The sequence below is a fragment of the Lycorma delicatula genome, chromosome 7, assembly GCF_047948215.1.
Source record: "Lycorma delicatula isolate Av1 chromosome 7, ASM4794821v1, whole genome shotgun sequence".
Lineage (NCBI taxonomy): Eukaryota > Metazoa > Arthropoda > Insecta > Hemiptera > Fulgoridae > Lycorma > Lycorma delicatula.
Window position 1 is genome coordinate 59,059,314 of NC_134461.1, and position 16,641 is coordinate 59,075,954.

Sequence of the window (16,641 nt, forward strand, 5' to 3'; positions counted from 1 at the left end):
TTCATCTCACCTTCTTCATGATTCCAACTAATTTCAGTGGGGTAATTGATTTGTGCATAAAATAAATTCATTGCACCTCAAAATTGGCACGATTAATATAGTTTACATGCACCTAACAAGTTTGTTTTCCAAAACAACTTGTGTGGTTAATGTATGTAAACAATTCTTGCTTTAAAAATGACTAAAATATAGTTTATTAACTTGTAATATACATTCATTAGTAATGCTAAGTGTACCTTGCTAGTCATCAAATGGAAAACAATGTAATGATGTCTATATATTAACAGGAGTAAAGCACATATTTTACTTTGTTTCGAGGATATGAATTCCAATATATAGTCCAAGTATAAATTACAAATGGAGTTCTAAGAAAATACAGTTTACTAATTAGCTGTGTTTACACCTGTTACTGTTATTGTGTGGAAAGTAAAAGGATTTTTTTCTAATTTGTTTTTCATTAATCTAAATTTTGATATATTGTAGATATATCAGCAGTCAGAGGAATCTTTTAAATTGATTTTTCCTAATTCATAAGATGTATACTTTCTCTTCTGTCAAAAATCTATTTCTATAATAATTCTGTTAACAGGCCTGATTGAAAATATTGTATTAAGAAAAGAAAGGTTTGAATAAATTAGAAGAAAAATAGAGTATATAGACAACAAAATATATTTGTACTGAATTACTTCTACAGTAAAACTGAAGAAATTTAAATTAAAAAACTTACGATCCGAATTGTTGCATTCTTGATTTACATTGAAGAACATGTTTCTAGATTTACAAACATCTTTTCTTTTTTAAAAAAATATTGAAATTTGATTATCGTAATTAGATAATAAAGTAAAAGTTTAAAATATTAAAAAAGCCTTTTACTTTTTATCAGTACGGCTTGTTTTAATTTTAACTTTCTATTTTATTAACTTGATTAAAAAATTTAGTATTGCCTTTAAACTTATACACTTGTTGCCTTTATTATTAAATAGCATGCATGATAATTATAGTTATTATCTATCTTAACATATTAACTTTTATATAATATTTTTTATAAAATCTTTACAATGTTTGAAAATTAAAATTGAAAAAGTATTTTTTCTTTATTTGTCTTTTTTATGCTGATATTTTAACATCATCCTAATAAAATGTGTTTGTGAATGATTATTATAAAATGTATGTCTTTTTTGCCTAAATTATTACACATTTCACTTTGATGAGTGTACATCAAAATAAAATATGTTTACAAATATTGCAACCTTCTTTTGAAAATGACAAAACTGATAAAATCAAATCTTAGCTTAATTTTTCATGAAAGTACTTTAGTGGGACCCTGCTCCTCATTCATGATTGACATAATTTAATTAATGCATAATAAAAATAAAAATACTAAACTAGTGATAATTGTGTGTTAAGAACTACTGGAAAAGTAAAGCAGTGTGTCTGTATACTGGCATGATGCAAAACCTTAAATTGACTCAAAAGTTTGGGTCATTGCCTCATGCAAATTGTGTAAATCTTTTAGGTAGTATTGCTTGATGACTGTATTATGACTTTCACATTTGAATGGACGAAATGCTTTTTTTGGAGCTCCTCAGAAAACTTCATTGGGATGATTACACTGTCTCAAAGCTGAAGATATATGCCTGCATTTCTTCACCAGTTATGTGTTTGAGCAAGTCTAGATTGTCAGTGATGTCAATAAGCATTTGTTTGTTTAGCAGTGGTTACACAATGCTGTTTTATAAATTGCTTATCATGAGCCTTATGAAATTCCTTTTCTTAGGCAACCTTTCTAATGGTGATTCTGTGATTGGCAACCATAATTTCTTTAACTTTTTTCATCAGTGATTGATGCGCTAGGATGCTCAGACCTCGGTCTTTCTAGAAGTGTTTGTACCACTCATAAACTAGTGGTTGTGACATACCATTGTCTTCAACCTTTTTTAACACTAAATGCTTTGTTGCATTTAATTCCATTTTTAAAATAAAATTTCAGACTAGTTCTCCCCTGACATTTTGCTATTACCAGCATACAGAAAAAAGATCAGCTCAACTAACAAGATACATTACATGCAATTCAAAGTTAATTTTATATATAGTTAAGTTTTTTCCTGTATATTGGTAGTAGTGTTGGACACACACATACTTTATTTATATTGTCTCCAGCCCTGAGAAGAGCTATTGATACCAGTCGCTGGTCTCTAGTGATGTCAGCTTGACCCTGCTTTTAGTTGGGGAGTTGCAACTTATCCGATGGAATCAGGAATCAGACCAAGCTTCCCCTCAGCAGCAGCTGGGTCCCCACCAATTATGGGCCTTCAGAGCCCCTCTGTATTGAGTTGACATAAATCATGTTCTGTCACTGCAGCTGAAGTGGTGGCTTATCCAGTTCTGTTCACCTCTATGATGTCTCCTGGCCCTAATGGGCTGGTCAGGCCTGATGCTGTGGTGGAGGTTGTCATCTGTCAAGAGATCCTGTTTTGGGTCGGCTAGAGGATTCCTTGTTTTCTCCACGGTTTTATAGTCAATGCATGGTGGGATGAGTGTCCAGGTGTAAGTTCCCTGATACCTACTAATATTATTAATTTTGCATTCGCCAATAGAAAGCACAGCATGTGACAATAATACATATATGGCAACTTTGATACAATCATCCAATTCAAGCTTCTAATATGGTATTCTAATTCAATAAGAATCATTATTAGGCAAAAATAAATTTAAAAAAACCTCGAACAATTTATTTTTAACTTTTAGTAAATATAACATCTTCATTGTATTAACTATGGAAAAAATATAATTATTATAAACTTAAATTAAATCTTAAATACACAAGACAGCTTGTTACATTTATTTATTTATTTACTTATTATTTGTTACATTTATTTTTGAAATATCATCAAAAGATTCTAAAAAAAAATATAGGTAAAAATAATTTAATTAAAATCTGTCAAAGCATTTGCTACATTATGAATACTAGGCAAATTCTATTCAGTAATAGTGCGTAGATTAAATTCATTAATACAGTCAACTTGTTGATTGAAGTTACAAATATCTGAAACAAAAAAAACAATATTTAACACACAATGCATATTTGTAGGTTAAATTTGATTAATTTATTTTCTCATACTCAATCTTACACACAAAATCTTTCAGTATAGCCAATAAAATGCAGAAGAAAGAAAAAACCTTCAAGGGAGGCAAAGGAAACACTAAAATAATTTTATATTAACAACTAAAACCCACAAAAAGACAAATTAATTAGTATTTATATTATATGAAATAAAATGTTAACAATTCAAGAATGTAGTCACGCTACATAATTTTACATTTACATACTTTGATGCAATCAATATCTACACTAATTTACAAATTTTTACTAAAAAAGAATTTGTTTTTTATTTACTTATTAAATAAGTATTTTGCCGACAAATATCATAATGTACTGTTGTTTTTAAATAAAATTTGAATTTTTCTGACTTTTCTTTGCCTTATTCAACTGATCTTACATTTTGTTCAAGATCAGTTTAATTTAACAGTTTTATGTATTTATTACCCATTTAACAAAGTTACTGATTGTCAAATATAAAAAGCAGGGTTTTTACCCCAATTTATTGGTTTTCACTCCAGATTTTTCAAAAACTACTGCAGATATGGTTCTGGGACCTATTTTATTCAATTTTTCAGGTCAAGAAACATAATAAATCACTAATTCTGCCCCTTAATTAATCTTTCCCTTAAAAATTCCTTTCAATAATGTCCTAAACATACGATTTCATATCACTGGGGTAGCTGAAATCTGAGCAAAATTTCTCATTAGCCATAACTCACAAATAAAACACTTTAGGACATATGTTCATATGAACTTTTTCCATTATTTTCTTGAGTAGAATAGGTTGGAAGGTCCTGGGAGAACTTTGTGATATACTCTGTATATTAAAAAAATACACCTAGTCAAATAAGACTTAAGCAAACCTAAACCTTAAAAAAAAAAAATATATATATATACTAAGCCATTAGAAGATAACATGCAAACGAAAGCACTGGAATGCCTCAATACTACACACACAAACAAGAAAAATACAAAGTCCATAATCAAACCAAAGCAAAGCACCTACATTCCACAGACAATGTAAACTTGCTCATGCGGACTGGTAAACTAAAAATAATAACTGGCCTAATGGACCAACACAAAATTTTCATCAGAGGTCTGCAAGAAATAAGAAACGCCGACCACGATACCAAGGAATCTCAAGGATAAAGACTCTACAAAGGTATATCTACGAAGAGTGATGAAAAATGTTCCACAGTTTGGAACAAGCTCCTCAGTCAGCTTGAAAATAATAACCTTCATATAAGAATTTAAGTCACCATCCCCAAAAATCTCAACACTCACCCTAAAAGTATGTAATATAATCTACACTATAATAATCACCCATGAACCCTTTTCTTTTTCCTGTTTAGCCTCCAGTAACTACCGTTCAGATAATACTTCAGGGGATGATATGTATGAGTGTAAATGAAGTGTAGTCTTGTACAGTGTCAGTTCGACCATTCCTGAGATGTGTGGTTAATTGAAACCCAACCACCAATATCCACGATCTAGAATTCAAATCCATGTAAAAATAACTGACTACTAGGACTTGAACGTTGGAACTCTCAACTTCCAAATCAACTAATTTGGGAAGATGCATTTACCATTACACCAATCCGGTGGGTCCATCACCCATGAACCCACTAATAATGAAAATAACTCCCCAAAAGACCATAAAGAAACAGAAACGTTCTGGGGATCTACTCGACCTGGCTATAAATAACATTCCAAAAAACCGTGTTAAACAATTGTAGACTTCAATGCTCAACTAGGCAGAGAAAGAAGATACCCCAACATCATCAGAAAATGGCCTGCCCAAAAGAAAAGAAACAAAAATGGACAGAGACTCTTTGATCTCTGCGAAAACCACAACCCAACCTCAAAATCCACATATTTGAGGTTGGGTTGTGGTTTTCAAGAGGAAACCTCAAAACCTGGAAACACTAAAGAGAATGGCAACTAGTCCATGTCTTCATGGACAAACCACCACAAGTCCTCCAAGGAGTAGACATAGGTTCAGATCACTATGTCGCCAAAATTAAAATTAAATTTACTTCTCAAAGAAAGCAGAAAATCAAACCCCTAAATCTGAAAGGAAAATGGAACCTACCCAACTAATTAAGAATCAAAATTACCAAAAATCAATATAAAAAATAATCACAGATAAACTCCAAGATCTAGTCAACAACCTTAAACAATCACAGAAGAATTAGCCCCAATAAAATCCCATAAAAAATATCAATAGTGTAACAGCGAATGTGACAAAACAGTGGAAAGAATACATCAATGCTATTTCACCAATCCCAAAAATCAGAAGATCCTTCCAAAATCTTATAAAACAAAGGAAAAAACTACCAGAATCCTAAGGAGAATAAAGACACACTGAAGTCAATATAAGACGAATTCACTAAAACACAATCGAGAGACTACTACAAAACCTTCAAGGATCAGCTCCAAAAATATGAACCCTCAAAACTACTAATAAAGAAAACAGTAAACTGGCCCATGACAATAAAGACAAGGCATAAATCCTAGCTAAATATTTCAATATACTTCTAAATTGCAAAGAACTGACAGAATTCCTAAACTTTAACTCCACCTAAAATATCACCCCTCCCACAATAAAAGATATCCACCAAGCAAAGGGTTGGATGAAGTATTACAAAGCAGTAGGAGAAAATCAACAGACATTTATAGAGATCTCGAAACATGCAGGAAGATTAGCAAAATTGTTCTTTTATCAACAGTTTGTTCAAAGAAGAAGAACCAGAACACTGGACAACAGCCCTCATCCATCCGTTACCCAAAAGGGAACAAAACAGATCCTAACAATTATAGGGGAATCTCACTCCTAGACGCAACATACAAAATATTTTCAAGAATTATCCTCAACAGGATCGGTCCACAACTCAAGAAATTGGGAAACTCAGGAAATTGGCTTTACACCAGCAGACACTACAGATAAAATGAAAAAACAAGAAAATCAAGAACAAAAACACTTGCAAGAAAAAACTCACCAACACTAACATTTTTAACACTAGAAAAGACACAAAGATCAAAACGTATAAAAAAGTACTGGGAGGACTGCAAGACCCAAAACAGTTTCATTGAAGAAACTTTGATAACAAACTGACTAATGTGATCATAAAATATAATAATACTTATAAACACATATAAACAATAGTTCATTAAAGAAACCTTCAGCTTCTTTGATTAATTAATCTAAAAAATCAGATCAGACGTTTGATTTAATGATAAAGTAAACTGTTTTATTTAAACTGCACACTTCTAGTAGACACATCTGTACGGCTACTTTTCAGGTTTATGCAAGCAGATCATCTGCAAGTTTATAGTATTTAGAAGATTTTTTCAGTATTTCTGGTATTAACGAATACTTTTATAACTTAAGTTTTATAGTCATTTTAATTGTGAAATATCAACTAAATTTTTTTTAAAATTTTATCTAATCAAATTTGTGATAAATTTGTAGGAACCAGAGACAAATACCATTATAGCAACACTAATCAGAAAGTGGTTACTTTGCATTTTAGTTCTGAAATATCTTCTCTAATCAAATCTTAGAAAGCGATTTTCAGTTATCTTTCCTTTTTTTATTATAATTTTTTTTAATCATATTTTGACTTCAAGCATTACCTTGTAATCAGCATATTACAATTTTAAGAAATACAGAATATTACCTACTATACAGTAAAAAACATTAATTAATCTTAAAATTATTTTATAAAATATCTATAATTAATATTCTACTACTATGCTGATCCTCATGGTGGAGTGGTAGCATCTGGCCTTTCATCCAGATATTCCAGTTTTGAATCCAGGTCAGACATGGGCATTTTTCATGCGCTCCAAATTTCCATTTTCATATTCACATGTACAAGCGTCTGTGGTGAATTAATTCATCAGACAAAAGAAAAAAGTTGCTTAGTTAAATGAGTCACTTATTTGACCAAAGTATTTTTCGAGGGTTTGTAATTCCTAATGAAAGCTATTAATAACGATGGGAGAAGATTTTTCACTTAAGATTTTTACTGTAACATAAGTTTAAACTTAAAAGAATAAGCTGACAGTACACAGCTGTTTTACATGGATTAATCTGAAACTGTAAAATCTTTGTTAAGATTAGATACCATTGTTCAAAAGGCCAGAAAAACTTAATTTTTAAATTTTATATTTGTAATGTCTTCTTGCTAATAATGGTTATTTATCTTCATTCCCTTGACAAATTTTATTATGTTAAACTGTTTGGTATGCAAAAAGAAAGTTTGGCCTAATAAAAGAATGATGTCTATGAATATTAATTGTAAGAAAATAAGGGCAGTATTAGTATTGAACAATAGATTTTATAGTCAAATTTAAAAGACTTTCATCATATATAGGGCTAAAGTAATATAACCCTTCCAAATAGATTAGAATACTGTAGATGAAAGGTAATTAAATAACATCGCATTTATTGTTGAGTTTTGCTCAGTTGAAGGATTACTTTCATAATAAAATTATGTTAGTTATATAAGATTAAGGTATTGTAGATTTGGTAGGGATAGTGGAAAATTAATAGTGAATCATAAAACTCGCTCATATGAAGTGTATTAATACAATATCTGAGGACAACCTGATGTTTTCCATCTTTTAGCTGACAAAGGTCTTCAAACATCAACTGATAAAAGATTATTGATCTTTAGGGGAAAGTGACCAATAAAAAAAGATAAAGAAAGGGTAAGCATACAGGAACTGGCTAATTAATCCAGAGAAGGACTGTCTATGTTCAGAGTAGTTAACAGCTTTGCTTAAACATAAAAAAATGAAAAAATAATTTTCATTTTCAATGATCACTGCTTTTAAAATCAATTACCTGAATTAATATACAAAAAACTTCAATTTTTGTGTATAATATACTACCTTGATTTCTTCATTGTTTAACAGCTGCATTTGCTGCAATACTAGGATTATTGACTACTTCGCCTAAACTTTCCAGCAATTCCTTTCTATAATCATCAAAATCGCCATCAACTTCATTAATTGTTTGATGTTCTATTACCCATAATGTACAATCAGTATCTCTAATAAGCCTTTCATCGTGAGATACAATTATAACTCCTGCAAAAAAGAAACAAAGGAAATCAATCAGTGTAATAAAATGCACTGGTATTTCTTAAGTTAATGATATCCTTATGAAAAGTTTTTTTGATATAAAAAAAATAACTGATCTATTATCAACTTAATCTAGTATCATATTAATCAACATAAAATACGTCCAGCTGTTTTGTATCTTTATAATATTTGCTGGACAAGCAGATAATCTCCTAAAAGTGGAGAGTAGCTAATAGCTGTTTTAATATTTAAAGAAATAATAACAAAACTATTCATAACATTTTTCACTCATAAAAATTTAACAGAAGATGAAAATTAGCTGTAGAAATCCTAATACTAGAAGTTCAAGTATAGGTAATATTTTCAAAATTCAATAGACAAGAAATATGTCAGTATTCAGTTTGAAATCAAGGGCTAGAGCCTTTGATTTCATGCATGAAAATGTTAAGGGAAATTCTAAAGGTCGGTATTCCTGGCCTTCTATAAATGGTGATCCTACATTATAATACCAAAATTGTAATTAAATTTCTAAATGGTGTTCGGAAGTAATTCAAATAATTAAGGTATTATAGTAAGGGTGTTGTAGCCTCTTCCCAAAATTGTTTAATTTATATTTAGAAGAAATAAATAGATGGATATGGAGAATAGATATGAGTTTATTCAAAATACATAATTTGACTTGTAAGTGAAGTGCATATCAGAAGATGATCCAAATTTTCATCTTTCAGTTGTATAAAGATAAGTGGTTATATTGTCTGATTACACACAACAAAAAGTAATGCCTTTAGAGGGAAATCAATGATTTGAGTAACATCAATTATCACTTTGAGGAATGATTTACAAGTATCTGTTAATGTCTTATGCTAGATCTTGAGCTAAAGGACAGATACATATATATATATATATAAAAAAAAAAAAAAAAATAAACAAGATTTAATTATTATGTAAAACTGTACCTAATAGTTTACCTGTAAACTGTTATTTCTCTATTGACTTATGGTAGTGAGATCTAAATCCTAAGTACAAAGGAAGAAAAAAAGAGAAAATGGCAAGCATTAGAGAAGAGAGCTCTTCAGTCAATCAAAAGAGTGTATTAGGTTGGATGGGATGTGAAGTTAGGATCTAAGCTAAATTGAATCCCAGCTTTAAATGATAGAAAAAACACATGAGATGCATGCCGCCAAGAATGAACTCTCTGGGAAACTATCTATGAAATACAGTTTTTTCTTTATGAAATCAGAAAGAAAAGTGATTTAGGCAGGTCCTATGAGTGGAATTTTATTAAAGTAAGATATAGATCGAAGAGAGGCATGTATCTGTAGATGATTACTTCATCATAGTTGGATGTAATGATTGTGAGCCAATCAAAATAAAGAACTGGAACCTCTTTTACTTATAAACTTATTCTATCATTCATTAATATTTAAATCAGAGATGCCTTACAAAACCCATCCAAACAGCTTTCCCATATTCTTTCTCTCTCTCTCTCTCTCTGAATGAATACTACAGAAATTCATTTTAACCTCAGGAAAACAAGCATATAGGAAAGGGAAAGTTTTAGACCCAACCCCATAGGTCTATTAATTCTCAGCCTATAAATTAACAAAATAGAAATATTGCAATATTTAAACCATTCTTTTCCAAACTTTTTCTCCCTAAAGTTTTAGTTCTAGTCAGGAATACTGCAATATCAAAAGTATTTTTTCTAAAACATTCTGACACCTTTTTAGACTCCCACAACCTGAAATAGTAAAAATTTGAATATTTTAATTTTTAGGCAAAACATAGGTAACTAAGAGGATCAAATCTTCTTGCCTCCAATGGGCTCTAGCTCCTCAGATTTTTCAAATAAAAAATCTTTAAATGCTGTAATATTATATAACAAAAAAAAAAATATTTACATAAAAAAACATTTTTTTAGATTGTTTTCTGTTGTCAGAAAAAAATGAAACATGCTAGTTATTCTACCTTAAAAGAAATTCAAAATTATTCTAAAGAAGAGGTTCATGCTTTTCAAACACCCTAGCCTTCTAAAAAAAAAAAGTGATTTTGCACTATTGGAACCAATCTTCATAAATATTTATTCTATTCTGTAGAATGATTAAATGAAACTATACAATCCAAAAGGCTCACTCCAAGGATAGCTCATTTTTTTTTTTAGCAAATAAAAGGATATTCAATTTTTTTTCTTTAAAATGTCATGTTTCTAAGGTGCAGTGATAACTGAACTTAAAAAATTATATAAAATAGATTATATAAAATGAATATAATAAATGATATTAAAAGTTTGGGTTGAACTCCCTACTCGGGTTTCTTAATTCTAGCCTTCATTCATTAAATTAGAACAAAGATTAATTATTTTTCCCCATCAAATTATGAAAACAGAGAAATATTTTGGTTTGAAGTTCTAATCATTTTTTCCAAACTTGTGTTTTTGTGAGGCCTTAGGGAAAGGCCCTGTCTCCAAAATTCTTCAATTAAGAAAATCTGATATGTCTTGTAATTGCCTAAAATTAATAAGTTGTTGAAATCTATAAACCTCTTCTTTATAGATAATACAAATATTTTTTCATGTCTTAAAAAATCTGATACAAACAAACCTGCTGTTATTCCATTTTAAAGAATTTCTATCAGTTATTTTTTCTATCTCTGACAGCAGTACAAGGGAAATTAATTTAAAAAAAGTTTTATATCTATTTGGTAATAAAAATTATTTTAGGAACAATATTTACTGGTTTTAGAGTGATAGTAGTATATGACCACCACCTGGCTGAAATAAGTTTCAGTTGCATAAATTAATATGTACCAAAGAATCATTAGAATGATTCATTAATCATTTCAAGGAAATAAAATAAATATATTACTAATACAGGCTTTTAACTGAAAAAAAAAATTATTAATATATTATGATCAGCAGTTACCTCCTTTATAGCCATTGATTGCATCAGCTAGGGCATCTATTGATTCAATATCTAAATTGTTTGTAGGTTCATCCTGAAATCAAATTAAAAAAGCAATGTTTACATTTAAAAGAAAATATTAACTGTACAGTGAGATTAAAAGATATAGGTGTCTGGGCTAAAGGTATCCAAAAATAACAGCTTCTATTAAGAAAACCAGTTTAATATAATTTAATATTTTTTTTTAATAAACACAGCAACTCACCAAGTTTTAATGTAGGCTCAATTCAACCTACAAGTTCAATGTGTGCATCTTTTATAGCTAGACAGATTTCTAGGTGATAATCTGTCTTACCAGTATTTATTCAGGAGCATCTGCAGCATTATTAGACCAACAGCTTCAACAATTCTCAGATTTAAATTGTCCAAATCGTGAAATTTTTTGGTACAAACAACTTTTAATAAATCCTCAAGTAAAAATATCCAAGGGACTGTCATATGAAGATCTAGGTAGCTATGCAATTGGACCTCCTTTTTCAATCTAAAATCCAGGGAAAGTGTTGTCCAAGAACACCGTAACATCTCGATGAAAGTGTGGTGGAGCACATCTTATTGGAAACTGAAGACTGCAGGAATCTTAGCAACAGCAAAGTTCTCAAGAATGATGAGTACTGTGTCCTGTCACAGTGGGCTCCATGAAAAAAAAAACAGATCAATGACACCATATGCAGTCCTAACCAGACATTGACTTTTGGTATGTTCTTTTCATTTTTGATTAATATATGACGGTTTTCAGTCCTTCAAATCTGACAATTGTGTCTTAATTTTCCCCCACATATGAAAGGTTGCTCCTCTTCACTAAGTAAATATTAAGACAATTAGGAATGTCATAGGTGCCGATCTTTTTGTTTTATATGATGAAGGAGTTGTACCTTGTACACTGCAAACAGAACCGCTTATGAACAATGTCGTGAACAGTGGAATGAGAAATTTGCAGTTTGTAACTCTAGCTTGTTTAATTGACTTTCCAGGACTGGCAGTGAATGCGTCATGTACACAATCCAGTCCCTCACTAACTGAAACGTTTGGATGATTTGTAGCTTGTGAAACCAACCTTCCACTCTCTCTAAAAGTCATATCCCACTGACTAAAATTATTTGAAGGAGAATTGATATTCCATGCAGTTCATACATGCCATTGAACACTGATTGAAACTCTGACAACCAAAGTATGCATAACTTTCTGTTCTGGGGGTCACATCTAGACTGATTACTACTTACTACAAATGCAATGCGAGTCAGCTTGCCTGCACATGTTCATTCCACGGATACCTTTAGACTGGACATCCTGTACAATTGCCTATCTAGAATGTATGATTGGTTAATTATACAAGTCCTTTACTAATTAAATCATTGCTTGTACACATGTAGAAAATTTTACACAGGCAAAAAGATCAATAAATAAGTAAAAAATAAAAGCATGTATAGAATTAACAGTAGCAAATCACTTAGGTTTCTTTAATTCGTTTCACTACATTAATATTGTACAAAAAAAATCACAAATGAAAAATCAGGTTAAATAAAATTGCTAGCAAGAAATTTTACTTTAATCATCTTATTCATGTTAAAATTCCAAACTAGATGAAATGTAGAAAAAACTAAACCTGAATTAAAACCAAAACTGTTTTTCTTATCAACAAAAATAACACTGATAAACATCCTTAAATGCGATACATGATTTTAATCCATTTTTTGATGCTGAAAGCAAATATGAACGTAGAATCTATCGCCCACCATTTTTAAAAATTTTTTAAATTTTATTTAAAGAATTTTTTTCATTTTTCAACGTATAGTTAGCACTTTAAGCTTGGATTTTGTTAGCTCCCTTTTTATTGTTTTATCTTTAATATAATTTGTAAGCTATAAATAAACAATACTAGACAAAGAATTAAATCAGATCAGTCACATATTATGACATATGTAGCTATGATTTGGCATGAACCAAAGGATTGTGTAATCGAATGTTACTTTTGTTTAACAAGTGTGTCTGGAATTTCTAAAAAATCTAACCATACCGTAAAATATCCTTCATTGCAATCTGCAATCAGGCCTGTACCTCACAGTGAAATTATTCCAGTTCCTGAGCCTGTGAATGTATGTTTCACAGGCAGTGATGAAGAATCAGGCACTACTGAAGAAGACAACAATGATTTTGATTTTAAATTATCTTTCAATAAGCCACATCTTATATTACAAGGTCAATTAAATGAGTTTGTTAGGGATTTAAATTTATCAAAAAATCAAGCGGAACTGTTACTATCAATACTGCTAGGTTAGAATTTACTTCAAAAAAATACAAAGATTTTGGGCTTTCAAAGCCGACAGAAAGAACTTTTTCAGTAGTTTAGTGATGAAAATAATTTGGTTTATTGCACAAATATTGAGCTTATGTTGCACTTAGGACAAGTTCATAAACCTGAGAACTGGCGTCTTTTCATAGATTTGTCCAAGTATAGTTTAAAAGTGGTTCTACTACACAACAGTAACAAATATCCTCTGATACCAATCGCTTATGGTATTAATTTGAAAGAGACAGACTATGTGATGAAAAGTATTCTTGTAAAAATAAATTATAAAAAACATAGCTGGAACGTATGTGGAATTTGAAAGTTATACCTATTTTGTTAGGCATACAGTTAGGGTATACTAAGTACATGTGTTTTCTTTGCGAATGGGGCAGCCGAGTTAGGGATAAACATTATGTTACCAAAGAGCAGAAGAAACAAGACAAACTCCAAGTGGGAAAAATATTATTCATGAGCCCTTAGTAGAACCCAAAAAAATATTTTTACCTGCTCTCTATATCAAGCTAGGACTGATGAAAAATTTTGTAAAAGCAATGAAGAAAGATAGTCCTGGATTTTTGTACAAGTAGAAATTTCCAAATGTAAGTGAAGGAAAAATTAAAGGAGTATATTTGTTGGTCCTCAAATAAGAGAGTTGGTCAAAGATGACGTATTTAACTCAATGTTAAATAATGTAGAAAGTGCAGCTTGGGCTTCATTTAAAAACGTTTGCAAAACTTTTCTCAGCAAACAAAAATCTGACAATTATCACGATATTGTTAATCATACAGAGCTATGGGATGTAATATGTCTTTGAAAATACAATTCCTCCACTCACATCTGTTTTTTTCCGCACAACCTCGGAGATGTAAGTGATAAACACTGTGAATGTTTCCACCAAGACATTTTGGTGATGGAAAACTGCTGTAAAGGCAAATGGAATACTAACAAGCTACCCAATTACTGTTGGACATTAATTCGGGATGCATCTGAGGCTATTTATAAATGAAAAGCATCAGTGAAATCATCCTAACACAGGTATGGTCACACAAAATTATAAATTTTAGATTTTAACTAACTTTCTCTTAAATTTTTTTGAAGCATAATTTATTTAAAACTAAGGGCGATAGAAAAATTGTATTTACAGATCTAAAAAGCAATTGTACAAAAAAGCAATTCAAGAAATGTTATCACACTTAGAGAAACATTAAAAAAATTTTTTTTGTCTATCATTGTAATTAGTAAAGTAAGTTAAAACTAAATGTAGTTGAGTAAAATGCACTGGGTATCTTAAGCGTTTCAAACTTAATAACTAAAAAAAAAACTTTTTCCTTTTTCTCTTGAAACAAAACAAAGAAAAGCAGAGAATACCTTTGCAGAATTTTTTTAGAAAAAAAAACAATTTCAATATGTTCAAATAGTAAATGAACCACTTCACTACATAGGTAGATTTTCTTGTGATGCAGGATGTAAATATTTGATGGAAATTTAATTCACTTTGTGCCACAGACAATGTTACTTATTATGAAAAAAAAGAAAAGAAAATTCATTATTCAATATTAGTTGACTTATAAAATACATGAAGTATATTACAAACAAAATCTTTTATGACTTAAAACAGGAGGCATTTGGGATATTAGATACAAATATTGTACATACGTATTACATGCCATAACTGTAATTGTTAGACAAGCTATTAGTTATATCAGAAGTGGCACAGAATATGCAAAAATAATTAGCATCCCATTGTTGTACATTTAGTTCTGGTGCACGTTACATGAATGAATAATCTACAGATCCCGCCATAATGTGAATATATTTTCTTTAATTATAATTAGGCATTAGGAAGCTGGAGTACAGCAGTTGTTACGCTTACCAAAAAAATGTTGAAAGGGGGACCCTGAATCTTCAGGAGGAGTATTTGGTACAGTACTCATGTTTTGTTTGCCCTTACTTCAGATCCATTCTTTCTCACTGTTTACATCAAATGATGTCTTGGAAAGAATTTACAAAAGCTGAGGGACTGAGTCAGTATATCAAAGAATATGCTACACTTTGATATACAGTATATACAAAACATCATTTCAATGAAAATGAAATTAAACTGATTTCATCGTAAATATATAATTAGAAAGAAGTTGCTCTTAGTACTGCACTGATATAGTGAATTTTATTGCTAAAAAGCTCATTTTTTCAATGATAGTTTGTTCCGAAAAAACTTTTAATAAACAAAAGATAAACTTCCTATTGTTGGAATTTGTGAAACAATGTACTAGAACTAGGAATGTACTAGAAGCATAAGGAACATTATGCTTCTCACTCAAGTTTTACAAAAAAAATTACAATAACTCAACAAATCAAAAAAAATTACTAACAGTGATGAATAACACACATTACTTATAAAAATAAAGAAAAATGACAATAAACACATTTGACTTAGTACTCCCAAAACTTGTCTACTTGAGTTCGTAGAACCACTATTACCAAACTACTTGTAAACATCAGAACTTAACAAAATATCTTATTAATACTTATAATACTAAGGAATTGGCCAATCCAAAATTTATTTTAATTATTATTTTAAACATAATTTGTTATTATAACATGTTACATTCTCAATAATAATATTTTTCAATGTTATTTTAAAAAAGTCAACAGATAAGCAATCTTCTGATAGATCCCTGAAATGTTTTTATGGATTGGCCTTTGACATTAAATTCTCATACCTGTGTTCTGTACAAATCATAGTTTATGAATTTCCTATCAGTTTTTTTTTTAACCTACTCACTTCGAACACATAACTGATGCTTCCTGATGGTCTCACCGGTGTAACCCCACCACTATTTCTCCAAATTATCAAGTCTGTGTGAGTACCTGTACTCACACAAACGTAAAGCTCTTTTTGTATAAAAAAAGTTTGTTCATTTTTCAAGCACGATGTCATATTTCTTAAAATTCTATTTTAAGAAGGAATTTTTGATAACTAATGAATCATGCTGCTATTTAATTTAACTTGAACGCTTTTAAAAAATATCATTCGTTGATCTATTATGAAATCCATATAACAAAATAATTTATAATAAAATAAAATACAAATAAATTCACCAATTTAAATAAGTCAATTCAATTTAATTTAAATTTAGGTCAGAATTTACAATGGTTACAATATCTACCATCTCAAAACAAATAATTTACATCTATTA

At 30.0% G+C, this 16,641-nt stretch overlaps 2 protein-coding genes across 7 annotated transcripts in view; one reads left to right on the forward strand and one right to left on the reverse strand.

Moving 5' to 3' along the window:
• Positions 1 to 1,143, forward strand: part of LOC142328245 (uncharacterized) — a 37,326-nt gene extending 36,183 nt beyond the window's left edge. For all 5 annotated transcript variants that reach the window (XM_075371887.1, XM_075371886.1, XM_075371889.1 and 2 more), the window contains one exon: positions 590 to 1,143. In XM_075371887.1, the coding sequence (XP_075228002.1) occupies positions 590 to 599 (10 nt within the window). In that variant the 3' untranslated portion in view covers positions 600 to 1,143. The remainder of the gene's footprint in view (positions 1 to 589) is intronic.
• Positions 1,144 to 2,706: 1,563 nt separating this feature from the next.
• Positions 2,707 to 16,641, reverse strand: part of LOC142328244 (ATP-binding cassette sub-family F member 1) — a 55,562-nt gene continuing 41,627 nt past the window's right edge. For both annotated transcript variants that reach the window (XM_075371885.1, XM_075371883.1), the window contains exons 12-14: positions 11,116 to 11,188; positions 8,003 to 8,200; positions 2,707 to 3,046 (exon numbers count right to left, since the gene is read on the reverse strand). In XM_075371885.1, the coding sequence (XP_075228000.1) occupies positions 8,013 to 8,200; positions 11,116 to 11,188 (261 nt within the window). In that variant the 3' untranslated portion in view covers positions 2,707 to 3,046; positions 8,003 to 8,012. The remainder of the gene's footprint in view (positions 3,047 to 8,002; positions 8,201 to 11,115; positions 11,189 to 16,641) is intronic.